Source organism: Urocampus carinirostris, chromosome 8 (genome assembly GCF_059441175.1).
Source record: "Urocampus carinirostris isolate Australia breed hairy pipefish chromosome 8, RoL_Ucar_1.0, whole genome shotgun sequence".
NCBI classification, from domain to species: Eukaryota; Metazoa; Chordata; class Actinopteri; order Syngnathiformes; family Syngnathidae; genus Urocampus; species Urocampus carinirostris.
The window spans coordinates 23,881,436-23,909,243 of NC_142356.1; the positions used below are offsets into that span (position 1 = coordinate 23,881,436).

General features: G+C 39.5%; 1 protein-coding gene across 1 annotated transcript; it reads left to right on the forward strand.

Moving 5' to 3' along the window:
• The first annotated feature begins 1,198 nt into the window (after positions 1-1,198).
• On the forward strand, positions 1,199-27,727 carry fhip1aa (FHF complex subunit HOOK interacting protein 1Aa). Its single transcript, XM_088342029.1, has 13 exons — positions 1,199-1,348; positions 7,544-7,604; positions 11,151-11,356; positions 14,698-15,375; positions 16,778-16,936; positions 17,009-17,095; positions 17,637-17,804; positions 19,156-19,235; positions 21,392-21,561; positions 21,640-22,485; positions 22,966-23,144; positions 23,305-23,425; positions 25,384-27,727. The coding sequence occupies exons 3-13, from the start codon at positions 11,252-11,254 to the stop codon at positions 25,563-25,565; spliced, it is 2,775 nt and encodes a 924-aa protein (XP_088198155.1). The 5' UTR covers positions 1,199-1,348; positions 7,544-7,604; positions 11,151-11,251; the 3' UTR covers positions 25,566-27,727.
• The last annotated feature ends 81 nt before the right edge of the window (positions 27,728-27,808 follow it).

Here is a 27,808-nt window from a genome sequence, read left to right on the forward strand (position 1 = left end):
TTAATAACAGGCTCTGTCTAGTCCTACATAGATTATATACAGTATTGTCACCTTTGCATTTAAATGTAAAGAACAACTGACTTTAAAACTTTTACCCAGGTATAACTGTTTCTTAACTTATAACAGTGGTGCAGAAAACATTTTATTTTAATCATTTACAACTACTCTTTTTATTGTAGTGTGTTTTTGTGTGTGAGTTTTTTGGTATATTATGAATTGTTCAAACATAAAAATACCCCTATGTCAAGTTTTTTTCAGTCCCTTACTTTAATGAGGGACGATTTAGATTTTTAAATTTATTTTATTTTATATATTTATTTTACTTTGAGGGGTTTATTTCACATGTTTTATCACAATATTACATTTTTATGTGTGCATTTTAGATAAATAAAATACATAATGAATAGGTATGATCATTAGAATTACAACACCAACGTGTGTTTTATTTGACATCTAGATGTCGCTGTATCATGAAGTGTAACAGAAAACGTGTGATAGAAAACACAAGAAAGAATATAAACAGTTTTTTTGTCCCCAGCCTGCCACAAGGTTTTAGCTTTTTGGGGGTACCCGTAGCAGCAAGATGGTCGTCATAGCAGACACTTAAGTTAGCTCCCTTTAGGTGAGGTACATGTCAAATAAATATAGATTTGTTGACCAAACAATATTATTAAAATATACATTTCTATGACGGTTCGTGTATTTTTGTTAGTTATATAAGTCCGTTTTGGTTTTGTTTAATGAATGAAGTTTTTACCCACAAAGACGCGATAAATAATACACAATGTGCCTTTAATGAGGGACAAATCGGAAATTTCCCCCAATAAACCTCCAAGTCGTTTAATCACAATAGTATGTCGTTATTCGTATTTTAATCTTTTTAAGTATTCAATGAACAGAAATTAATTTGAGAATCAAACTAATAAAACCACATGACGAGAAGATATGTTTCAATACATTCTCATGTAATAACTCTTTTGGTCAGCAGAGGGAAACGACTGACAACATTTATTTGTTTAATTACTTTATTTTATTTTTACATTTTATATCATGATTGACAAATGCTTCTCCGAAAACAGAAACACGTTTTGGAGAGTCTATAATAATTCAAATAAATGAATATGTGTCATTTATTGTTGTTAGAAAGGCGAAAATGAACTCTCTGAGACGAAGACGTGTCAATCATCCGAGGGGCGGGGTTAATCCGTTGGGCTCTCTCCTCTCTTTACCTTTCCAGTCAATTCGTTCCCTGCCTCTTTGTTTCTCCTCCACGTCAAGACCTCATTATCCTCGGGATTTAAACGCTTTAAACTGTATATCTACGCTGTGGAAGTGGCTCTGCGTCCGTGTAAGTATAAGAAGAAGCGTGTCGCATACCGTGTGTGTTCTTTCTCATTTGCTGTACAGTAAATGTTGACATTCGTCGCCACTTTTCCAGTTCGGCTTGTTGCGTATTGTGACGATGTGCGCATGCGCAGACCTGATTGACACGCGCGTGTGTTAGCTCGTTAGCCGCCACGCTCGATTTATGATTTAAAAAACACACTTTGCCTGCTACGCTTATTTGTTTTATTGTTACATAGGTAACAGTCGTTGTCACATTAGGTAAAAAACAATTTTTAGTTACCGAAGATACAGTACTGTACTTGTTGGGATAGACCCCCCTGTAAGCAAAACTCCCCATATTTTCCATAATTAATTACCTAATGTAATGTCTGAAAATCTATTGTGTTTGATTTTTGTTTTTCCATTTGTTTCTTGGCTTTGGGGTATAAGTACATCCTTACTTCTCTATTTCCAGTGATTTGAGTGGCTCGAATATCAAGTGTGATGCAGGTGTTTCGTTACCTTATGATGTCACGCTGAATGTCATTCCATAGCACTCAGACCTGAATGTGTCCTTAGTTGTGAAGCTTTTTCATAGCACAATATTAATACAATTTATTTTATGTATACTTTTTTTGGGTGATTAGGTCAAAGTAATGTCATTAGAGTGAGAGTGATCTCATGCATGTGCTCGAGGTTCAATTTTATTCTAAGATGTAAAGGTGAAATTTAGAAAAGAACTGTTTCATATACAGTCCAAATGCCAACCTAAACCACAAAAAGATGAAAAAAAGAAGAGTTAATTTTGGGCGCCATACAGGCAGCTTGACAGAGGCTGCAATGATGATTTCAGACAGAAGTTAGTGTCAGCAAGAAGAATATGTTGATGTTATGGACACCATCGTTAAGTAAAGTCAAGTCACATTTATTTGCGTAGCCTTTAATCACAGAGACTCTCTAAGGGCTGCACAGACCACCATTACAACATCCCCTGATCTAAAATCTACATGAGGGCAAAGAATAACCAAAACAGCATGAGGTAAATTATGAAACCTCGCACATGAGGTAGTTCCTCTTCCAGGATTCCCCTTCCAGGATGACCAGGGTACAACAGATTTTGCATAACTGAAGTCGTGCAAATAGTCCAATTGACAGCTCCAAAGAAGTAGGCTTAAGATGCCGGGATGCATCTAGTCCAGGTGTCAGATGCAACAACCAGGCTCATCCTTCTCCCTCACCTACCTACCGGCCAGGCAGCTAGAAAAGACAAGAAAACAATAGTGGGAGGCTGAAAATTGTTTTCAAATACAGATTTTTAATCTATAGTGTAAATACAGTAAGTAATTCAAAATGAAAGTTTAATGATTAAAAGTGTTAGTTTATTTTTTTTTTAAATAATTATTTCAAAGCGAAAGTTAAAAAGTAAATAGAATATTAGCAAAAGGTTTACACTACAGTATCACAATCTGAATGGAAAAAATGATATTGCTCTATCTATTTAATCCTTATGTTCCCTCCTCTCATGCTCTTTGATAATTAAACACAATAAGAAAAAGTAGAATAAATAGAAAAGTGATAACATAATTTTTAAATAATCATGACACAAAAATGAAGTAAAGTAAAAGGGCGTTAACAATACTTTCAAGGCCAACATTTTATATTTAGACTGCAGAGAAACAAACTCGCCAAAACAATAAGCTGATGTTGTTTTTTACATAACCCTGTAACTTTATCATTGTTTATAATGATTGCAAAACAAAGCACAGATTAATTATTATGTTAAGAAGTACTTGACAAAAATAAAAATAAAAATCGCACACAAACAGATGCCCCTGACTGGATCAATTGTGTCCCGAGTTTTGGATTAGCTCCTTACTCCCTCCCTTATTATTCCCTCACAAAAACTTCAGGTTTATTAGCTTCTCTGGGAAACTGTTTTAGATATTTTTTCCAATTTCATTTGTTGTGAATAAATGAAATCACCATAATGCATGTGGGAAACATTGTTCCTGCCACAAAGGTATTTTGTTCTTTTTAAGAATAGCAAGTTTTTTGCACTTTTAAGGTAATCCTGCAAAATAACTAACAAGCACAAAGACAAGTACACCGTTGTGTACAGACTGCTGTCCAAATTGACCTTGTGAAGAAATTATAAAGAAACAAAGGTGTTTCTTCTTAACGACAACACAAGATTATGATCAAAGCATTTAAAGGTGACATTTTAATATCAAACAAGGACTCTGCCAGTTATGACATTGTAATCTAAAGATAAATATTGGTAAAACTAACTATCGTTAACGCTCCGAAGTTAAACTTGTGTGAACAAAATGTATTGAAAAAAACAACACAAATTAATCAATATTAAACACTTGCCTTGCTAAAATCAAATGGCGTTCTAATCAGTGTGTACTGTACCACATGCAAACAAGCCTTCAATGACATTCCTGAGGCAGACAAAGGTCTATTGTACACCCACCCTAAAACAAACATGAAAGTCGGGTGACGTCATGGCATGGCCACATTGTGCTTGTACAACATCTCAATTTAGATGTAGCCAGTGTTTACATGCATGGGGTTTCGATTACTCATCTTTCTATGAGTGTGCAAAAGCATAGGTGGAGAAGTGCCCAGTAAAGCCTATGCATTATTGATATTATTCTCAGACAAACCAGCATACGTGGATACCACCGTATCTCACCAACCTCAAAAGCACAGCAGCTGTAGTGTGACCACAGCGTGAGAGGAATACTAGGTAGTCCACTTTTATAAGATAGAATATAGTGTTTAATCTTTAGTCACCATGGGAACTATGGTATTATAAGTCATTATTCCTGATTACGTCAACTTCTGGCCTTTGACTTAATTTAAAAAAAAGTTGATATGATTCTTTTAAATGTTTTCCTTATGGTGTTGACTGACCATTAGGGTGGTCCTTAATGGGGGTCGAAATTTTTTTTTTTGAAATATTGGGCTCTGACCCCCCGCATATGTTCTTATATCGATAAAAACACACTGTGTGCAATTTTGAACAATTTGGATAATATTTAGAGGTAGCTCAACGACTTTGAAATTTCCCAAAATGGTAAAATTTTGGCAATTTTCGAGAAAAAACGGAAATCTTAACCCTATGTGTACGGCGTTTTAGAACATCCAATTTCAGTCCATTGCTTATAATTGTAACACAAGAAAAGTTACAAGTAACTTTGTACACTAGGTCTGATATAATGTGCGAAAAATCCTTATTTTTCATACCAAAATTTCAGAGGCCTTGAGCGACCTCTAAATATCCTTTGATTTTGATGAAACTTTGCCTAATTACGTTTTGTATATATTGGAACATATTCAAGGGGTCAGAGCATGAAATTTTAAAAGTCGAAAAATAAGGACCACCCTACTGACCATTCTGCAGCAGCTTCACATGTGGTTTTAGATATTTTACTATTGCCTTAGTTGTCCTGCATTTGTCGTCATGGCAACTGTCAGCATTACTAGCTTGTCAATACTTCCTTTTGAGCTAAAATGAATTACAACTTACGACTTGTGAGGAGAAAGAGCGTTATGCAAGACTATTTTAGAAGCGTCCTGCCTGGAGCTATTTGAACATGGCACTCATATGCAAGTAAAAGTTCTGACAGCATTTTAAATTGGATCAGGAAAGATCCTTCAAGGCGGATAGATTTTTTTTCCCTAATTTCACTTATTTTTCCTTCCCTGTTCTTGGAAAAGCTCTGTCTTGTCCTGGACTTGTAGTATTTTGGTTTGTTTGGCTCTTGTCTGCAGCTTCACTGTAGATAGCAACCACGATTATGCTGTCTATTGCCACTCTCTGTTGTTTCCCTTCAAGCAACCAGTTAAAACACAAATAGTGCAGAAGTTTAATCATACCAGTGAAATCAACAATCTGTTATTCCTATTCCTTCGTAGAAAACATAAGTGCCATGCTAATGACCTGGGAAGTGCTAAATTTTATTTTGAGCATACATGATAAAAATGTCAAATAAAAAATAAAATCTAATCCCTTAAGAATATGTTAAGTGTTGAAAGAGGAGTTAGGACAAAAAGCGTTGAAACTTTGATCTGATACCCAAGAATAGATTTATCTTCAGTTGCAAAGCAGCACTTTATAGGAGTTGTTTGATTGATATTATAAAGAATGTGCAAATTAGGAAAGCTATAAGTATATATATGGAAGATTAAGCTTAAATCCCATTACTCTCTCTTCCCCTCCATTATAATTCTTCAGCAATGCATGTTCATTGAGCACATAAGCCTCCTTTCATGAAGAAAGGTCGGGAGTGCCTTAGCTTCTCCCTAGTACTGCCTCTTCGGCATTAGGTCTTCACGATTAACCGAAATCTAATTGGCATGGCGATGTGACATAATGCGATTGTGTAATCACATATTACTGCGTTTTTTTTCAAAGATTTGTTGACAGCAAACCCTAACAAAGCTCCTCAGAAGAAGCCACTGTTTACTTAAATGTCACTTCTTAACAATCCTGTAAAATTCACCTAAAATCTCAATCCAAGATATACCCAAACCAAATTGAATGCTGTTGGTGAATTGTTTGGAGAATCTGGACAGTTTTGGTGTCTTTTGAGAGGTAACACTCTGAAGTTTTGTCCCAAACTGAAATAATTACTGCAAGTGCTACTAACATGAGCAATGTAAGTTGAAACACACAAAAATAGTAGGCTTTTATTCTTGCCTGAATTTGTTTTTATTTTTTTATCTTTTTGCAATCACATGCAAGATTAGTGTAGCCTGGGCACCTTAGCTGGAAAACAGCTTGGACAAATTCATGAAGCCTTACCTAGTCCCCGGTCAAATTTGATCACAATCCAAACAAATTAATTATTAGTATTTTGCACATATTTCTAAAGGTGTGCCCAAGCGTTTCCAAAAGTAGCCATTTTGGAGACTCCAAAGACCAGTTATTGGTACCACCTCTTTGCTTCTCAACAGTCTGACGGCTCGCAGGTGGGTCAAAGTATGTCACTAGTATTAATCCTAGGATGCATAAGTGGAATAAAAAATGACCCCATGGGTTTGTTTCCTTCAAAATCTTTAAAGATAAAAAGTTGTAATACTGTCAAGTATTCCTCATAACACACGTGTATGACATAGTGCCATTAGTATTTTTATTTTCTCCCCCAGTGATTATTGACCCCACTCATGGAAAAGTGTACGTAGTTGTAGGTCATGCATTCAACCATTAAGTACTCTCAAAAAACCCAAAACTGGCACAGAAAATGCACTTTCCTTTTAAAATTGAAAATCGCACCGAAATTGCAATACTGGTCTGAATAATTGCAATCAGATTTCTTCCCAAAATCAGGCAGCCCCATTCGGCATTGCTAAGCGTTTGTTGCAGGGATTTAAACAATTATAGGTGTTAGTGTTGTGTCCTTTATCAAACATTTTTTCGAACTCTAAATGAGCAAAATCTCAGGCGGGATTCAGAGGTGGTTGAGGGGAAACAAAGGAAAAATAAACAAGTATGAAACACAGTTTTCTCCAGCTTGCAAGTTAAAAACTACAGTTGATTACTTTAACCAGTTCCATGACTTGGCTAGCAATAAGAAGGGTCCCAATTCCTAGAAAAATCATTCCCTTGCCCTGACCATAAAAGTGGAAGAAGAAGGAAGAAGATAAACAGGACTAAATGGGGTGGTGTCTAAATGAAAAATACAGAAAGTCATCCTCAGGGCTGCAAAAGCTTTGGCTCTTAAAAAAAAACAAACTCTTTCCTGGGCTGCCGTTGACCTAGTTGCCCACAGCGTTTATTTTAACACTCATTTGACAAGAGCGCGAAAACATCACACCATGTGACCCGATTCCCACATTGGAAGATATAGAAGCTGTCCCTCTGTCCTTGCTTTCCCCTTTTCTTGCAGCAAGGAACAATGCCCGTATTGTCTTTCTGATTAGGAATGTTGAGGACTTCCTTCAAGGAATGCTGTGATGAGAAAGCGCTGACGTTGCCCTTTTTTGGGGGAAGGGGGTTAGAAAGAACGCTCCTCCCGCTGCACATATGGAAGTCGTCATCTTTCCCCATGGCCTGTCTCTCACCCCCTTGTTTAGTCTCCTCCCCTGACGTCCATGTGCTTCTCAGAGCATCTTACTCACGTTCAGTCATTTCCCAGCATGCTTCGCCTCCCACGCACCTCACGCAAAGAGTCCCAAACTGACTGTCTCTCTCCCTGTTTTCATTTAGCCGGCGTGCCATGAGGTCGGCTTGTTCAACTGCATTCCTGCGTGAAGATGCTCAAAATAAGGTAAGACCACAACAGTATTGCTTTTGTGGAATTCCAAACAGACGGCAACAATTTGATCCCCCTCAGTGGGTTATTTAAAATGGAGCAGTGTGATTGGACGAGAGGGGAAGAGTTGTTTATGTCATGAAGGCTTTACGGTTCCTTCCCATTGTGAAAATGTGCCTCATGACTTATACTATGAAGGCTTTGAGTTAGGTATTTTATTTTGAGCTTGTTGTCTACACAATGGGACAAGGCAAGTACGGTTACAAAAGTTGTAATGTGAGATTTATTGCAAACGTTTGGAAGCTTGTCAATGCAGAAATAAGTACTTTTGCCTACAATGGTATGACGACCAAATTTAGGTAAACAATAATTGTGCTGCCAGTATTTTATACATGTCAACTTTGTGACATTAAAAAGTGGTATATTTTATTGCACTCTCTATTATTACGCTCCAATCACATATTGTCTAAAAACAAACAAACAGCATGTCCTTGTTTAAAACTGAAAGTGGCAGAGCTTTACCAAATCCTAAATCTAATGCGACTGTTGGAGCGGTTTATTCTGTTAAAAAAAAAAAGCAGCCGTAGACTAAAATACTAGTCTCGAGTCAGGATTTTTGCTCTTTTTAAATTTGAAAAAGCGGTAGCCTTTCTTTTTTAAAACGGTAGGCGCTTTTTAAGGGAGAAAAGCAGTAGTCTAACAAATAAAACGGTTCTATTTATTGTTGGTATTACCGTATTTTCCGCACTATATGGCGCACCATGTTATAAGGCGCACCTTCAATGAATGATATATTTTAAAACTTATGCCATACATAAGACGCACCCCATTATAAGGCTCTATAAGTGCATGCTGGTTTAAGATCAGGTAATTGTGCAATTTTGTAATTGTAATCCTGTGCAGTCCTTCGAGACATTTTTGGGATTAAGGGCTATTTACGGTAAATAAATGTGACGACTTGACAACAGTAGAGAATGTAGTTACGTTATGCAACCTCTAGATGTTGCCACGCTCAAGGGAATGTCAACAAAACATTCAAAAAGGTCTAACTTTATTAACAAACAAGCTTTCCACAACTCCATTCACTCCCAAAATAAATAAACAGCCGTTTTATTATTTTCTCTGAGGTAAAGCATTTTCGTTACACATCTTTAACATCTTTGAACAACATCGACATATCATTTTATTTTTTGTCCATTTAGTCAACACGCAAAGAAAAAAACGTCTGATACTGTTATTTTAAATGAAACGTTAGTGCAATCGCAATAAAGTGACACTCGTAATGTGCAAAAACAACGAGTGCAAAACAATAACAATAAAGCAATAACATAATAACTGTAAAATGTAAAACGTAAACACACAAAAGAAAAACAAAGATCACTCTATAAGCTCCTCATCGACAAATCCCTCGAATTCTTCTTCTGCTGTGTCCACGTCCGGTGTTGTTGTCCTGTGCCAGCGCTGTTGCCTTCATACGTATAGTTATCGTACTGACACTTCTGCTTGCCGCTCTTTGTTGAACAACCCACTGATCAAGTGTCTCCTCTAACTCTGGCCATCTTGCTTTATTGCCACGGAAACTTTGTTGAGTTTTCCTTACTTGGCGGAGCTTATCTTCATCCTTTCTCCACTTCCGTACCATCGATTCATTTAAGTTTAACTCTTTCGCTGCCGCTCTATTGCCGTGTTGTGCTGCGTGACTGATCGCTTTGAGTTTAAACTCGGCGTTGTACGCGTGTCTCTTAACAGGAGCCATTTTTTTTTACAAATGCACGTATGAAAGAGAATCTCGCTCTCTCTCTCTCTTTCTCTCGCTCTCTCTCTCTCTCAAACGTGACATTCTGAATAATTCTGAGTTTGTTTAAGGTAAATTGTGCTTTACATCTTCACCAGTCATAACCCTGGATTCAGACAAATACTGTATTTGTTGAATATGAATTAAGCAGTTTAATGGGGTAGCCATTTTGCCACTTAGTAAACAAATACAACACGAGCCCCGGCAACTACCAATCGTTTAATATTTCCCAGTATGCACAGCGCGAAAAATGGAGTCGGCGGCTGTTTCTCGTAGTTGCGAGACCTTGCGAATTTAATATTGAGCCATATATAAGGCGCACTGTGTTATAAGGCGCATGGTCAGCTTTTGAAAAAAAATAAGACTTTTAGGTGCGCCTTATAGTGCGGAAAATACGGTACATTTTTATTTGTTCTAGAATAATGTCAGTCTTTACAACACTCTAGTGGTTACATTACAACAAAAAAGTGACAGCATAATTAAAAAAGTCGTCCTTTTTAAGAATTCTGGGGTGATGTTGTCTGTGCCACTTCTTTGAAAAAACAATACAGTTAAACAAAATTGTGTTTTTTTAAATAATGCTGTGCTTTAAACATTTTTTTAGAGAAAATCTAAAAAAAAAAAAATCTAAGTATTTTGTAATCATAAAAATTAGAGGATGAGGAAAAAGTAGGGAAGTAGATTAATTTAGATATAAAGTACAAATGTTTGAAAGGAGTATCTCATCTCATCTGATGCACCGCTTATCCTCAGTAGGGTCGCGGGGGTGCTGGAGCCCATCCCAGCAGTCATCGGGCAGTGGGCAGGGGACACCCTGAACTGGTTGCCAGCCAATTGCAGGGCACACGGGGACAGACAACTCACTCGCTCAGTCACACCAAGGGACAATTTGGACCGGCCAATTCACCTGAAATGCATGTCTTTGGAATGTGGGAGGAAACCGGAGTGCCCGGAGGAAACCCACGCAAGCACGGGGAGAACATACAAACTCCACACAGTAAGGCCGGGAGCTGGATTTGAACCCACGTAGGAGGTTCCCACGACCTCAGAACTGTGCCGCACACGCGCTAACCACTGCGCCGCCGTGCTGCCCTGAAAGGAGTATATCTAATCTAATTGTTTATAAAAAGAATATTCAATAAAGTATCATTTGTTATGGATACATTTTTACTTTGACAAGAACGAAATTGTAGTCTGTCGAAAGTTGTGGACAGATTTGTAGTAATTCTTTCAGAATAAATCCAAAATTATGCACAAATCAACACATATACTCAGGAGAATCAAAAACTTGCATGCTAATTAGAAATATGAGTAAAACGTTCAAGCTGGTTAAACAGGGTTGTCAAAGCAAACAGCTGTCATACATGTCTAATCCTGTTCTCAAAACCAACATGTAAATGTGTGTATTTTCCACAATTAAATTAACAACCACTCTCCTAAATATGATGCAACACTACAGATATATCTGTTTGCCAAGCAGCTAATGCTTAACAGTCAGCACAGAGCAAACAATTTGTTTTACTTCCAATTGGCATGTAGGCTCAATCTCCAGGACGTCTTCGCTGCTCCGAAAGCAATTTGACAGCTCGGCCCAGAGTGGGCTCCTCCACCCAGTCATGTGACTTTTAATGTTATTGTTCCTGCATGCCTTGCATAGCTGCAGCGCCACGGCGCAGACAGAGAACAGCGCATAGTGTTGTGCTGCGCCTTCTCCAGGAATATAAAACCCTCTGCTGATACTTGTGTTTTTTGTCTTTTTATCAAAGCCATTCTTCTGAGGTCAGTCTGTCTCCTGCGGTTCCGGCAGTCCCAGTCGGAGATGCCTTCCCATGACATGTTGAGAGACGCTTAAAGACCGGTCGCCACCATGGCTTCCATGGTCGTCAACGGAAACTCAGATGGTCCTTCCGTGGTGCTCCAAGGGGCGGATCCAGAGACCTGCATGATTGTGTTCAAGAACCATTGGGCTCAGGTGAATGCCAATAAGCACACATAGGATGTAAAAGGGGGTCACACTTTGCCATTTGTTAAAAAAGTTAGTTAATGTAAAAGGTCAACTTGTTCTAGTCAGGTTACAGTATTTCCGCTCTATAAGGCGCACCTACCAAAAAGTCTTTTGTCAGGTATTTTTCATACATAAGGCGCATTAAACTAACACGTACAAAAAGTTTTACTGTCAGTAGATCGGTGCCGCTAATCAGGATAGCATACAACAGGAATCAAACCTGGGTCGAGGCGGTGAGAGCGCCCACACACTTTATCACTGGATAAATGCCATATCATTTTCAATGTTGTTTTGTTAAGAGTGCCTTAAAAACTTTTTTGTCCGGCGAAATTCCACTCTTTTAACACAGCATTAGTTCAATATTTTCTGGTCTATTAACGCTAAACAGTGATTACTAAAAATGAAATGAAAAATGATGCAACACATTCAAGTATTCTACCAAAAACAACCGTTTTAAAAAGGCAATAACAAGAGGAAAGTAATGTTGGTGCTTGGACCAGGAGGCTCAAACTTTGCCATTTTGCTGTTGAGGCGAGGCCCAGTAAAGAGAATTTGTCGCTCCAGTGACAGCGCAGTGTCCCGGGCCATGTCCCGACAACACTCAAAGTTGCGCTGCAGTTCTCTTGCAAGTGGAATCTTGGCAGCGTTGCCACGTGTGTCTCAGCTTGCCTGCCCACCCTTATGAGAACGACTAGCAACGCTTCAACCACGCCCACAAGTGGTATAATATTTAGCTGTTACTTTGCATTCAGAACACATTTTGTGGTAAAAGCAATCCTCCCAAAAGTCGTCATGCATCATCTCCAAGGATCTGTACTTGAAAAATTACATGGGGAAACACCCATCTTTAGAAATGTTTCTTTTTCATTCCAGATGTGCATAAGTGCAAAGGTTGACCTATTTAAAACTTGAGTATGCTTCAACTACTAGTAGATTCACTTTTTTTATTTTTTAAGTTCACTTAACAGAAACACATTAGGTAATTCAATACAGGAAAGCGATATGGTGCTACATAGGAATCACTCCAACCCTCAATAACTATTTTATAGCTATAAAATATTTACTCTAGTTAAAGCTGCGACAAAAAAGAAAAAAAAAAACATCATTAATAACTTCATGAAATTGCAATTTAGGATTATAGACACACAAAAATCATTTTTATTTGTGCACAATATCCATGTTTTTTTTTCCTCAAGAAGAATACAATCCGTGTGTTTCAGTTCCATCGAAAAGTCCCTTTTGATCGCCATCGAAGCTTATGCTGAAGGGCTAGCCTGCCCAGTCTTCTTTCTAGCACAAGATTTAGGGCTAAAAATATCCGTTCGACAGAAGCAGTGAACACGAGGATACTTTTCTTCACTTTTTTGTTATACTGCCGTTACCGCCTCCTAACCAATCATAGATTGTGAAACCGGTGAGGTTTCCCAAGGCCCGTTAGCAGGTGCTGCTTCGCCAACTCTAAATCTGATTGGCTAAACAAACACCCTTATTGTCTCTCATTTGTTATACCGCAACCTGCAAACTTGAAGGCTAGGTAGATTTCTGACCCTTACAAATGTGGTTCAAAAGTGGTTGGTTGAATTCATACATACACAAGCACACCTCTTAAGGCAGCGCAACCAAAAGAAGTGAAAGTAAGCTGACAGACAATTTGGAATATTTTAATAAGTATTTTTGGACAAAATATTGTATCACCTGATTCAGATATTTTTTAGGCCAGCAGAGAAGGGCTTGTTCTGATGGCCCACCACTGCTGAAAAGTGTGTTTCCAAAATAATGTTCTCATACTTTAGTGGGGTGTCAGCATTAGACATATTTCTGTTGTCTTCTGATAAATTCCTATAAAGTGAAAAACGGATACATGGGAACTCGCGTTTTGGCAGTTTCATGAAAAGCAAACGTGTCCAGGAATAAGGGCATGTATCGTCATCCTGTAGAAATAGTTCCTGGTTGTTTGGCGTTAGAGTGCTGTTTATTCCCTGTGGCTAAACTCCCAGCAGGCTCCTGTTTCCATCGACCCACATACGTAATTTGTTTGTTGCCACAGCAAAGGTGGAGGACTAAGGAAGAGGCTTACTATTGTCATCAGGGTGGTCTCTATGTACACTCAAAGGAAGGAAACTGCTTGCACAGAATAAAGAAAGCGTGCTTGCGAATCGTACCATGTGTTATTATTAACCTGTCAGTGTTATACGTATATTTATTGTATTTGTATGTATATTGACATAAAAGCTAATCATTGCTTAAACAATGCAGAATTACTTTTTCCTTTCAACATCAATGCCAATTTGCTTTATGAAGGTAGACCACAATATACAAGTTTATGAATTTACGCTTAATATTACGATTGTAGTTTAATATGCGGTCAGTTTTTTTCAAGATGATTTTCTTCCCATGTATTTGTAAATAAAACCAAATCAATTAATCCACAATAAACAATGAATTTATTATACTGAAGTCCAAAGTAATTACTATTATGTTAAAATATTACCAATTTAGGATACATTTAGTACTTTAGTCGATTTCAGAAGCTTTCATAATAGTCTCCAAGACTGTGTCATTTTGTATTCTAAACTCAAGATAAAAAACGTTTCAACCAGTTGAAAACAACCTAAAGAAATTAAGTGATGTACAAGATGTCCCAAAATACACCCTTTGACATTAGTTAGCCAAAACATATTTTTCTATTTAAGTATTTGTTTTGGAGTAGGAATGGCAAATACTGGGCTTACGTTTGTACAAAGAATGTTCTAAAAACATTCCGGAAATCTGAAAATGGAGTTCCATACATAGATGCCCCAAGATGTCTTTGCACTTGAACTTTATTTTCACAATTTCAGAATGTTTTTTTTTTTTTTTTTTTTTTTTTTTTGCACAAGCACATTATTCACTATTCTTTCTCCAAGACCAAATCTGAATAGACAAAAAAAAGTCTATTTAAAGTCAAAGTGTGGATACATTTTTGGGGACACCCTGTATACGTTTAAAATACAAATACGCCTAAATTAAGGCCTTTTTTTTTTTGCGAAATAATGCTGTACAAATTTGGTTGTGGATTGAAGCCAAGTATTTAACACAATCCAAAATATGTGCTGTGTTGTACAAAACAGAACATAAAAAAAAACACGTTTAAGTTCTAACTATGCAAAAGATAGGATCATTTTGCATTAAACTCCAAAAGTTGGGTCATATTCATGCATGCAGTGAATTTTTGAACCAATTTTTGTCAAACTAATATCTATTTCCAATCCACCAAAATGACAACTTTAGTTGTGCATGAACACTAAATTCTAGCTTATTCTTTTCAGGTGGTGAAGATCCTGGAAAAACATGACCCCTTGCGTGGCGGCTCTTCACCCTCCACACCCTCGTTAGGCACGCTAGGCCTGGGTGGTGGGCCGCGTTTCGGCCCGGTGCCAGGCGATGAGGCCAGCGCAGTGCAAAATTACGTGGAACACATGCTCTTCCTGCTGATGGAGGAGGACTGTGGGCAGGCGGGCGCCATGGGCCCCATCCTGGAGTTTGTGGTCCTGGAGAACGTGATGGAGCGCCTGTTCGTGTGGAGCCTGCGCCGCGAGTTCACGGACGCCATGAAACTGGAGCAACTGAAAATGTACGAGATGCTGGTCTGCCAGTCCCGCCAGCCACTCCTCCACCACAAGCCTGTGCTGCGCCCCCTCATGATGCTCCTATCTGCATGCTCGGGATCAGGAGGGGCGGCCGGTGTGGAGGCCCAGTTGGTGCTCCTCTTGCATCAGCTCTGCTGCATCCTGGCCAAGGATACGTCTGTCCTGGAACTCTTTTTCCACACCAGCGAGGACCAAGGCGCAGCTAATTTTCTTATCTTCTCGCTGCTTATCCCTTTCATCCACCGAGAAGGCGGCGTGGGCCAGCAGGCGAGAGACGCGCTGCTGCTCATCATGTCCTTGTCAGCAGAGAACCAGCGAGTGGCTGAACACGTTGTGCACAACACCTTCTTCTGCCCAGTCAGTGCTTCTTTAACCTTACTGTATGCAGTAATAATCAGTTTTTTCCCCTGTCAATATTCTTACCGAATTTTCCATAAACTTTTGATGCAATGTTTGTATAATCATAAAGTTCACCTATTCTTCATACAGTGAACCCTCATTTATCACGTGGATACGTTCCCAAAAGAACCTATGAAAGTAGAATCCGTGAAAGTACAAACCTTTATAACCCATTCAAATACTCTATTACACATTTAAAAAACTAAAAAACTAAAAAAACAAAGAAAAAAAACGTTTGTACAGGGCCCAGCATTTGTTAAACACAGGGGTCTCTGACCTTTTTCAAGCTGAGAGACACTTTTTGTTTCAAATTAGCGCAAAGGGCTCCCAGTTTCATGTGCATTTTTCAAATAACTTCTCATGTTATGACTATGTTATTACCAGGTTAATGATTAAAAATAGAGTTAAATAAACCCAGTCAACAACAAAAAAATAATTGTACTATAAATCTCAATGTTTAGTTTGGATTACGATTCCAAAGTCGGCGCGAATAAATGCATCCTTACAACCATTTGGAGGTGCCAAAATTGAGCCGATTCTCCTGAAATGTGAATTTCCCTTCGGGGATGAACAAAGTATCTATCTATCTATCTATCTATCTATCTATCTATCTATCTATCTATCTATCTATCTATCTATCTATCTATCTATCTATCTATCTATCTATCTATCTATCTATCTATCTATCTATCTATCTATCTATCTATCTATCTATCTATCTATCTATCTATCTATCTATCTATCTATCTGTTATAACCCAGCTTTAGCTCCATCTTATTTCATTGAATTTTACACGTGTCTGTCGGATTTTATTATGCAAATTGTGAATTCCTAATGCCATTGTACACCAATACCATTGTAGCCCCAGTCTCAGACATGGCGCAAAAGAGGGTCTAAAAAAATCTGCTGGACAACCTGGAATGACACTTGGCTGGCTAGTTATACAAGGATAATCTGACTGAGGATAAACCGCAACTAATGCTGTTGTTCTGTTCCTTTAATACACTGAATTAATTAATCAAAGAAGGAAATCTAATTCATGTTGGCACACACCACATGCTGTTTTACTTGCTGTGCACGACACACTTAATAGCGATTTACCAACCCTCAGTTTTTGCTGGTTTTGGCATTACTGGACAATAGTGGCAGTGTTTTGTTAACCACATTTTTCATTAGGGACATTAAATCAACTTAAAACTCTGTAAAACTGTTTGCACTGTTCTACTTTTCATGTGGATTGATGCCACTTATTTTAAAGGTTTTAAGTGGCAAAAAATGATACACACTCCCGACAGATTGTTTCATTTCTCCACCAATAGATAAGTAGAAAGTACCAGTAATCGACTTCCCTTTGCTCCAGGTTCTTGCCACTGGCCTTAGTGGTCTGTATTCGTCCCTCCCTACCAAGCTGGAACCACCCAGTGACGAATGGCACTGCTTGCACCGAGATGAATGGCTCAGCATGCCCTCCCTGGTCCAGTTCCTCAACTCCTTGGAATTCTGTAATGCCGTTATTCAGGTACAAGCATTAGTATACTGTATCTCAACTTAAAAGGAAATGTTATTGCTGACTCCTCTCTTTATTTCACAGGTAGCACATCCTGATATCAGAGACCAGTTGTTGGGTTACATCTATAATGGCTTCCTTGTGCCTGTGCTCGCACCTGCTCTCCACAAGGTTTATATGCATAGGTTTATTTTATTGTATTTATTTTTTTCATCTTTTTAATGTTAAATAATTGTTCTGACTTCTGCTAACAGCAGCTCTGTCTAATCGGTATAATCATTATTTCCAAACGGTGAGTCAATGCAAGCTGAGCTTTCAAGCGGAATAACTGTCTAATGCAGGAGTGGCGAACACGTGACTCGAGAGCTCGAGACCCGGTCAATAAGAATGCGGCTCTTTGCCTCATCATATTTTCTATATACTGTGGCTCTTTGCCTTGTTTCATGTTTAGTTTTTTTTTTGTTTGTATTGAGGGTGGACACTTTCCTTGAAATCAACACAAGAACAATACTTGCTATATTGTAAGGAGAGGAGGGTGTTATGGGAAATAATTTTTTTAATTGTGTGTGTTTGTGTGTGTCTGTCTGTCATGGCAGGTCAGTGCGTGGTGTGGCTCTTTGAGTCTCACAGTTAAAAATTCCGGCTCTTTGTATCAAACTTGTTCACCACCCCTGGTCTAATGTAATGTTTTTTTTTTTGTTCTGTCATGTAGCTGACCTTAGAGGAAGTGATGACCACCACAGCATACCTGGACCTTTTCCTGAGAACCATCAGTGAGCCGGCCCTGCTGCAAACCTTCCTCTCCTTTGTCCTGCTGCACCGCCATGAGAACGTCCACATTTTGGACACGTTGGTCAGTCGTATCAACACGCCCTTTCAGGTTAGTTTGGAAGGCTTTTGTCAACATCCGGCACTAAACATCCCATTTTGACTACATTTTCATTATGAAATTGATTGATAGTAATAATACTGACTCATATGAAGGATGATGGAACTTTTACAGTTGGTGAAAACTGTGTAGACCAGTGGTGTTTAAGTCAAACAGAGTAAAGGGCCAAATGAAAAATTACAAGCAGAGAGCCGGACCGATTGGATGTTGAAAAATGTTAAAATAACGCTTATAGTCTTGTGAACATAATTGAACCTACTAAAAAGCTACCATATTCCAATGTGGTTAGATATACAACACAATATTTCATTAAGGCTTTGTCAGTAATAGGCACAAAATACAAATTTCCTTAGTTTAAAAATCCCCATTACATGAATAATAAATGAAAGAAGCTGGTATTCAGGCACCATCAGTAGCCTCCATCCATCCATTATGTGCACCGCTTATCCTCACTAGGGTCGCGGGGGTGCTGGAGCCCCTCCCAGTTATCTTCGGGCAGGGGACACCCTGAACTGGTTGCCAGCCAGTCGCAGGGCACACAAAGACGGACAACACACTCGCTCACTCAAACCTAGGGACAATTTGGACCAGCTAATTAACCTGACATGCAAGTTTTTGGAATGTGGGAGGAAACCGGAGTGCCCTGAGGAAAACCCACGCAAGCACGGAGAGAACATGCGAACCCCGCACAGGAAGACTGGTAGCTGGATTTAATCCCATGACCCCAGACACGCTAACCAGTCAGCCGCTGTGCCGCCCCCTTCAGTAGCTTATGTTTTATATTTAGCCAAAAGTGGCCTAATAAAACCACTAGGTAATGTATAAACAAATACAGTATGTACAATACAGAATCAAAATTGCTCAGGGGCTGAAGAAAGCCTCCTCAGGGCCCTGATGTGGCCTGCGGGCTATGACTTTGACATATGTGGTAGAAACGCACATCAAATGCGCGCTTTTGTAAACAAGCATTTAACAGTAGCAGTCAAAAGTTTTAGTAGCCCGTGAATTAGTTTGAATGGGCACAGAAAGATGGAGGAACCCCCTCCTATTGTATTTAGAAAGGACCAAACTACTTTAGGATATCTTCTGATTATAATTGTGATCAACTGTTATTTGACCCATGTACAATGCATAGTTGAAGACTGTTGCTATGGCAACAACCAGTCCACCCCAACTTGCTTTTCTTGTTGCCGTGTCAATGAATTGTGTTTACCAACAGTCAACAGTGGCACACCTACAAATTAAACATGTTTTTTCAGATCATCGCTTTCGCTTTTATTAAGCAAACACTCTCCAGACAAAATACGAAGTACACCTGAAATATTTTCCTGTGTTTCTCCAGCTGGGTGTCGTTTCACTGGCACTCTTCCGTACTCTCATTGGTTTGCAATGCGAAGATGTCATGCTGCAACTTATCCTCAGGTAACCTTGCTGCCTTAAAACGTTCCGTATTTTTTCAAGTTTAGCGCACACACGTGTATAATATGCACCCCTTTCGATTATCTGTCAGTATGAAATTTTGTTTAACTTTCTCTCGTCTCAAAGTAAGCAATGTGGTTGTCTAACGTTGAGGCGAGGTAACCAGGGTGCGGCAGCGGCGAATGCGCGGCAGGAAGATGTGGTACACAAACCTCTTTCACGGGGTTGCCTCCATTTTGACAACATTTTGCATCCTACTGTCTCATCCCGCTCAGCCTACCGGAATCCCATTTTTCTTCGCGTTCCCACCCATGGCTGCCCATACGGAGGATTGGGGGCCATCAGAACCTAAACCCAACTGCTGGGTATGCAATATCTTCCCCACTTCTTTGGCCCGTAGTGGGGATTTAAAGTAGTTAGTAATTAATAATCAAAAACTACGCAATACAGCAGATTCTCATTCTCAGAAATGGCAGTATCTGTCAAAGTCTGCTGTTGCTGTATTTGATTATTGAATACCATTTCCTTAGATACGCCTTGCCTCTGTGCATGAGCCATCAAAATTTTACTGTATTTATTATAGCTCGTCCACTCAAATTCTTACCATAAATTCCGGACTATAGAGCGCACCTGATTATAAGCCGCACCCACCACTTTTAAAGTGATTTTTCACTTTTGTTCTTACACAAGCCGCACCTTTGTATAACCCGCGTGGGACCGCATTGAAACTTATGACACAATCACAAGTTTAACCCAGACCAGGGTTCTAACTCGACGATTGTGATATTGTAGAAATTAATTGGTCTATATTCTTTATCAAATGTCCATTATTCGTCAAATCATAATACACTACAAAGTCAATGTGCCGAGACACTTGCTCTCAGCCAAGAGGCTGAGTCAAGGTCCTAGACTCCTAGCGTCCTACCAACACGATCTAAGAGTCAGTAGTGCCCAATCCTAGAACTACCGTCGGCATCATGAATGGAAAATGATACCCGTAATTAACGTATAATGCAGACTTGTAAAGTCCGGGTCCCGTTGAAAGTAATCCAAGGAAACAAAATGTTTATTTCCAAAGTTAAGGGTGGGAAAAATATATATCCACTATTGTCCGCTGCGACAACAGACAGATCTACCGGTAACTCAGCTTTACCCTTATTCCTATCAGCCCGCGTTTGCGCCACCCCTTCTTTTTGATTGGCCCGTAGAACACATAACAGAATAAATCTCTAAATTAAATACATTACAAAAATATACAGTTGCAAATACATATTATACATGGTTACACATATTTACGAAGAAAGACGGTACACCGAGAGAGTTTTCAAAGCTTTAATAATAATAATATAACTTTCATCCCAAACCGTGCCTTTAAAAGGTACCAACACGCTAGTAGGATCACGCTCGCAATGCATCTGACGTGTCTGCCAAAAGAAAGCATCCCGTAATTGAGACGATCACTGTAGATCGTCCTCAACTTCCTCCTCATAACTATTGCCATCAAGGGGGTCTTCCTCATTATCGGGACGTACCTTTACTTAACAGACAATGTATGCATAAACTCAAAGGTTGCAGTCTTTCTTGGCGCACATATTCTACTAGTCTTAAACTTACCTATTGTAATCCAGCGCCGCTGGTGGCTGTTAGAAAAATTCCATATATTGGCCGCTTCACTGAATAAGCTGCAGGGCTGAACATTTGGAAAAAAAGTAGCGGCTTATAGTCCGGAATTTACGATACTAATAATAGACCGTTGGTCTCTTGAGGGTCAAGAGATTTGGTTGGATTCATTGTTTTGCGATTGTGGTCAGTGATATCTTTGCCTGGTAAATCATTGCCCAAATCATATGTTAATACATCTAAGCGTGTTGTTTGTGTGTGTATAAGCTGTAATAATAATAATAAGGGTGAGAACCGTAGCGTATCCTCAATTAACCTGTATTGAAAACCCGAGTGCGACATGACATCACCCACCATAACGCAGGCCCTGGGGCATACCATTGCGCAGAGGGGGTTTCACACTCCCTCGATCACGTGTCACCCTAGCCCTCGCTCTCAAACTTTGAGTTTATTTTAGGTTATACGTTAATAAATACAGTACATGTACTTATTACAGAAAATAAAAAAAGTTATGCACAACAGACCATATATATAACCAGGTACCTGATTCCGTGCAATCACATGATGTTGAGTCAGCGGCGCGTCGTGCGTGAACGGGACTTCTACTCAACATCGGCGGCCAGGATCCTGGCTTTGACCCCGTCCTGTTGTTCCCCCGAGCGAAGCCCGCCTCCGCTCAGACAGCTGGAATCTATACTATTTTCCAAAGGCAGGTCTTTCATTATCTAGACTCAAATAAGTAAATCAAGGATCATTTTTAGATTTCTTTTATATTTTCTTCTCATAGCTGAGAAAAATGACATCACCACAGAGTGCGACGCTGTTGGCAATTCCTCATGCACCATTGGTTCCGAGATCTATTTGGATGTCAGCTACCTTCACTATCTGGACGACGCCCATGAACGCATTGCCGCCTGCATGAGGGCTTGCCAGGTGTGGTCAGCAGCTTATGATGGTGAAGACCCCCCTCCTGAGAAATACCAAGCGGGCGTCCTGGAGAAGCCGGCAGCATGGAGGCGAGCCCCGCTGGTGCCGGCCTCGATGGTGGCGCAGCGCTTGAAAATTAAACCGCCGTCCAACCAGTTGGAGCTGGAGTGGGACGACAGCTACGACGTGTGTCCGCCCGAGACAACTGAACCCAGACTTACACCGGTGCCGCTGCCTTCCACCGAGGCCCCCCAGCACATCGAGGATATGAGAAAGTCTGCCATTTTGTTGGTAAAGGGCTCCTACATTGAGGAGAACGAGTTCCAAGATGACATCAAGGTCTATGATCTGGTTGCCAAAACAGACAGCACAGCTGTTGATGTGGCAGCACAAAAATACCCTCACGCCCAAAAGAATGGGCTGATCCAGGAGCAACCGCCAGGGAATGCTAAAAGTCCTGCCGACGCGGGCGGGGACCTTCTGGCTCAGTATGAGGAGCTCATACGAACGTTTGATGGTGACTCAACCGCTAAAGCTGGAAAATTTGACAACGAAGTAAAGGGTGACAAAGTAGAAGATGTTGAAGAAGACGAGGAAATGGACTTCAATTCTTTCTCGGTTGAGACGCCCGAAGCAGAGAAGCTGCCATCACCGTTTTGGTCGTCGTTTCACGGCTCTGCAAGAAGTCATTCGGCACCTTTCACAGGTTAGTTGATACATTGCGATCTACTTGATTGCTACTGATGGTTTCTGATAAACCCTAAACACCACCAGAATTGTTTATCATGTGTTCTTTATTATGAAGCAAAAACAGAAGATCAGACTGAAAACGGTTGCAGCTCAAGCCTCCTTGCATTAGTAATCATTGTGTTATAAAACACAAATCTCGCTAGAATAAGAAAAATATACTAAAAACTACAGCTTAAACTTATTGGTTTGATAAATACAATTAAAAGCCTTTGCAAAAATGAACACTGACTGAAACTACTTCTTAAAATTTGCTTTTAATATGCAAGTTTTTCCTGTGGATTTTTTGCAATGCTCTCCTTATGATCAGAAGTATTTGAGTTGATTTTAAGTAGGTATAAAAGTTCCTTGAACTCTGCCATTTGCCTCAATATTCTCACTGAACATTTTGCAGTATAAAGCTTGCAGTCAACTTTAACTCTTTGCTCAAACTTCTCAGGTCCGTTTGTCAGCGTCCTTTTATCCCGGCTAGAGAACATTCTGTCCAACTCTGTGCACGTCAACCTGTTGCTTACGGGCATTCTGGCCCAGCTGGCGGCTTACCCTCAGCCTTTGCTACGATCCTTTCTCCTCAACACCAACTTGGTGTTCCAGCCCACCGTCCGCTCCCTCTATCAGGTGATAATTATTCCTAGTTCCAGTTTAAGGCTGTCACAAATGAATCTTTTTAGATCAAGTCATGTTTATTTGTATAGCCCTTAAAAGCGATCGTCCTATTTATTATTCCAGGTACTGTAATTGTTCTCAACCCTGCCACCTATTTTCTATTCCCTGCTAGGTATTGGCCACTGTGAAGAACCAGATTGAGCAGATAGCCGCTAGCAGTAAGGACTTTCCGGAGCTGATTGTTGCTGCGCAACACTGGCTGCTGACCAGGGACACTCTCTATGGAGAAGCAGGTGAGGGAGCTACTATAACAATCAACAACATGCAGAATCAATCACTTGCATTGGTTTAGATAATGCAGGGATATCAAACATACGGCCTAGATCAGGCTCACCAACAGATTTCATCTGGCCCGCAAGACAATGCTGAGAGAAATGCAAAAGAGAAAAATGAGCCACATCACGTCAAACAATGGCATGTGGTTTTAAATATGTCCACTTGACTTTGCCAAAATAATGCCCTACTCTCAAAGAAGCCCGGCCCACTGTAGCTGTATTTAATGAGTACTGTTCATTAACCTGTGAACATTTGAGGAAATACCCATCCTGATGTTATTTTACTCAAAATAGATACTGTAATATTTAAGTACTAGATATTGCTGTATTGTGCAGCAATGAAAATTCTTCACCTTTCAGCAAGATTTGCCGTTTTGAAGTCAAAATGGGTGGGTGACTTACGTGTATCGTGTTGATCTGATGAGAAATTTTCTGGGGCTGGTTACGGATGGGGCACTCAAACAATTATTTGCAGTTTTAAATATGTCCAACGGATTCAACGAAGCATGACTCCCAAAGCTGTATTTGCTGATTAACCATTCATCAATATTAAGGAAACCTATCTCATTGATATTTTGAAATAAAAGTCACAGACACGTTATTTAAGGCAATCCAAAAACGCTCCCCTACTGACGACCATTTGACTTACATCAAACGGTAGTTATGAACATTTTTTTCGGGTTGTCGAAAAATATCTGGACAATGCTGCAAGTTAGATTTTGTATTGTGTGCACCTTTTTCCGAGTACAGGACATTACTGTAATGCTTCTCTCCACCGCTACTGGCGTGTGACGCTGTGAGAGGTCACCCAGCTTCCACCCTGAGGAAGAAATCTGCTTCCTCGTTCAAGTGTAAACATTCTATACTGTATCTCTAGCGCTCTAAGAACTTTGACGTTTTTATTGTTTAATATCTCGTGCATCCATTCAATATGGTTGTTACAAAGTGTAAAGAAGAGGCGAGCCATTTCTTTTGAAATAAAAGTAGAATATGCTGGTTTAAGATCAGGTGATTGTGTAATTTTGTAATTGTAATCCTGTGCAGTCCTTTGAGACATTTTTGTGATTAAGGGCTATATAAATAAATTTGACTTGACTTGAATAAGAAAGCTTGATGCGGTTGAGAAAGTGGTCGGAACGCTTTTTTTCGGCCACTTTCAACCACGGAGGAGGACCTCTTGAAGCGCATGTTCCAAATGTAAGTTAAACTCAACTTTATTTATCTTTATAGAGCACATTATTTTATGAACTGTTTATTCTTTAGTACAAAACAATACCGTTTACTTATACAAGCCTTAAAAATATTTATATAAACCTTAAACATACAAAATATAGCACTGAGGCAACTTACAAACAAATTCAACTTATTGTCCAGAATCTTGTTCGTAAGTAGGGAGTGTCTGTACCTATGTGTCTTTGCAGAAGTTTAAAAGTTTTAGCGCCTTTCTCTTATAGATATTAAATCTAACAGCAAAGTAGCTAAATTCAGGTAAACATTTTCTTCAAAAAACAAAGACTTATAAATAATGAAATCAATCATTTAAATCGTTTGCACGTACATTAGTGTTTGTGTGCCATTTTGTCACTTTACAGTTTGCATGAATTACCCTGAGCTTTATAAACTGTCGTGGCAATGAATTTAATATTTCTTTTTTACAAATGCTCATTTGATCAACAGTACATGAGATAAAATCTTGGTTAAGGGGAAAAAAATAGGAAGAAAAACCCTCAATTATCATTTTATTATTGAATCTCACACCCATGAATCATAATCATCATTTTATTTTGAGCCTCCAAAAAATTCCCAGACCTACAGCTAAGGCTCACTTTTCGTGCCATTAATGACTAATCTGGCCGCATGGTTTTTTTTCAACCATGCGACCCCTGAGCTAATTCATTTAACGATTTCTTCCTCAGACAAAAGCAATCGAGTGCGAGGCGCCGGCATCATGAAAAGCTCGCCTCCCCCACAGCCGAGATCCGTCCCTGCCGAGCGGACTGACGTTTTCGCCACTGTCATCTTCAGCGAGTTCCTTAAGGAATTAGCCGCCCTGGCCCAAGAGCACTCCATCTTGTCTTACATTCCCATGGAAGAGTAATTCAACTTCCTATGAAGACTTTTGATATTTCAAGTCATGAGGCCACCAACCAAAGACATGTCAAATATATAATTTTATTTATTTAATTTCGTGTTTTTTTTTTTTTTTGCTAGCAAGCACCGGCCCCTTTAAATCAATCGCCTCAGGGTGGGTGACTATTTCGGACTCCAGCCTGGCCTCATGTTGTCAACATTAGCATCAGCAAGCACAATCCAGTTGTGGACATTTTTAAACTTCAGAAAGTGAGATTGATATGATCATCATTATTGTTGGTACCTTTGAATTTTTATGATCGAAGCCATTGGTCACTGCGGCCTATTTAATGTTGTGTACATATTGTGAGGACTAAATAAGCAAATTAAGGTGGTTGGGTGATTTAAGTTATCTTTCTCTGTGCTATTTTTTTGGTTGAGGGTATCATTTGTGTTTTATTTATCGTGACATCAGCTCACACGGTCTGTTACAAGGGGGCCTTTACGCCATCACGTTTTAAAAGCAACAATTGTGATGTTCATATTTTGAAACGGTTCAAATGAAAGTACCAGTACATCTCCTAATACTTTTTCAGAGAAGAAACTTGCACATATCTTTGTATGCAGCTATGATTGTAGCTTTACAAATTTGAGTTTATAAAATGCAACGCCAGCACAAAGTACATCTATCTATCTACCCTGGTCATATCCCTCGAGAGGGGTGAGCGACAGCAAGACAAGCACAAAAAAAATAAAAACGAGGGGAAAGGTAGCAAAAAACACACACAATTTTTTTTTGGACCATGGCCAACCCAAATGCCCAAACACCCAAACAAGTTAAACACCTCGGCATCAAAGTCGGTCATGCTTTCGTCCCTCCAGATGAAAACAGGACACAGGAAAAGTGGCCATGTCACTCGTGTCAGGGTGACACAACACACTCTTCTGTTCAACAGCAGGGCCTGACAACTTTCACTGGTTTACCACTGCCGCATCATACAGGTGCCCTGCTCATCCCTTAGAACACGTCTAAACCTCCTACTATCATTTTACAACACCTCTCCACTCATTCCTATCACCAACAAGAGCTCTAGCTTCCATTATATTTAGACCTCTTTCCTGCAGTGCACTCATAACACCATCCATCCACGTCAATCGCGGCCTTCCTTTTGGTCTCCTTCCATTTACTTCTGCTCTGTAGATCCTCTTTAACATTCGCTCCTCATCCATCCTTTCCATGTGTCCAAACCAACCAAGTGCTCTCTCATCCACACGCTTGCTCAACCCACTACTACTACAGTTCTGGCTCTCACAATTTCATTTCTCAATCAATCCAATCTTATCAATCCTAGCATACTCCTCAAAACTTCATCTCAAAAACATTTTAATTTAATTCTCAAATCTGCGTTCAGGCTCCAAGACTGCACCTTACAAACAGGCACAGTCCCACTCTCATACAGTCCCCTCTTAACATCCATATTTATACTGTTGTTGCTCATCACTCTCCTCAGAGTGCACAAAACCTTGCGTCCATTCCACCAACTGCAGCCACATCACAACAAAGTACGTACATCTATTTTGGCTTAATCACAACCATGAATGCAGTAGGGAGTTATACTGGGCAACGAAAAAAGTGTAAAGCATGTTGTTGAGCTTAATCATTTGCCGCCTTTCTGTGCATCCATCCAAGAAACTGCAGCTCTGCTTACCATTTAGCATTGTCATGATAGTCCATGAAAAGAATGTCGGTCCGGGTAGTTGGCAACTGCTTGAAAGTGTGTCTGAATATTACCCCAGCCAAGTTCCAAGTCACAAGTAAAAGAGCGAGTGTGGGTTTAGTGGGACACGAAAAGCCTTCAAAATAACAAGGCATAATGTTTACGTAGCCATTTCATTTCACACGTGGTGTTTGGGTGCACGTTTTAAGATTCTAAATATTTGTATCCAAGCTTTACACAAGTTCATTATTCATCCTTTTTTGTTACACATCAATTCAGAAAACCTTTACTCCAATTGCCTAATTCACAATATTGTGCCTGACGGGAAACAATCAAACTGGAATAGATACATTTATATTTATACATTTTTAGGTAAACAAACCTGATCTCTTTAAACAGACGAATGTAAATCACTTTCAATTGTGATTTTGTTCATGGTGACACTTCAAGCAATAAATGATTTAATTCTGTCTCCATGGATTGCTTTGTTTAAGGTTACTTATAGGGGCACTGTGTAATATTTGACCACTAGATGTTGCTGTATTGTGTAGTG

What these genes read in the sequence shown, in the direction of transcription:
- fhip1aa (XM_088342029.1), top strand. Translation starts at nt 11,252, where the DNA reads ATGGCTTCCATGGTCGTCAACGGAAACTCAGATGGTCCTTCCGTGGTG. An exon ending in TCATTCGGCACCTTTCACAG is followed by an intron (nt 22,486 to 22,965) that starts GTTAGTTGATAC and finishes CAAACTTCTCAG; the next exon opens with GTCCGTTTGTCAGCGTCCTT. An exon ending in CCGTCCGCTCCCTCTATCAG is followed by an intron (nt 23,145 to 23,304) that starts GTGATAATTATT and finishes ATTCCCTGCTAG; the next exon opens with GTATTGGCCACTGTGAAGAA.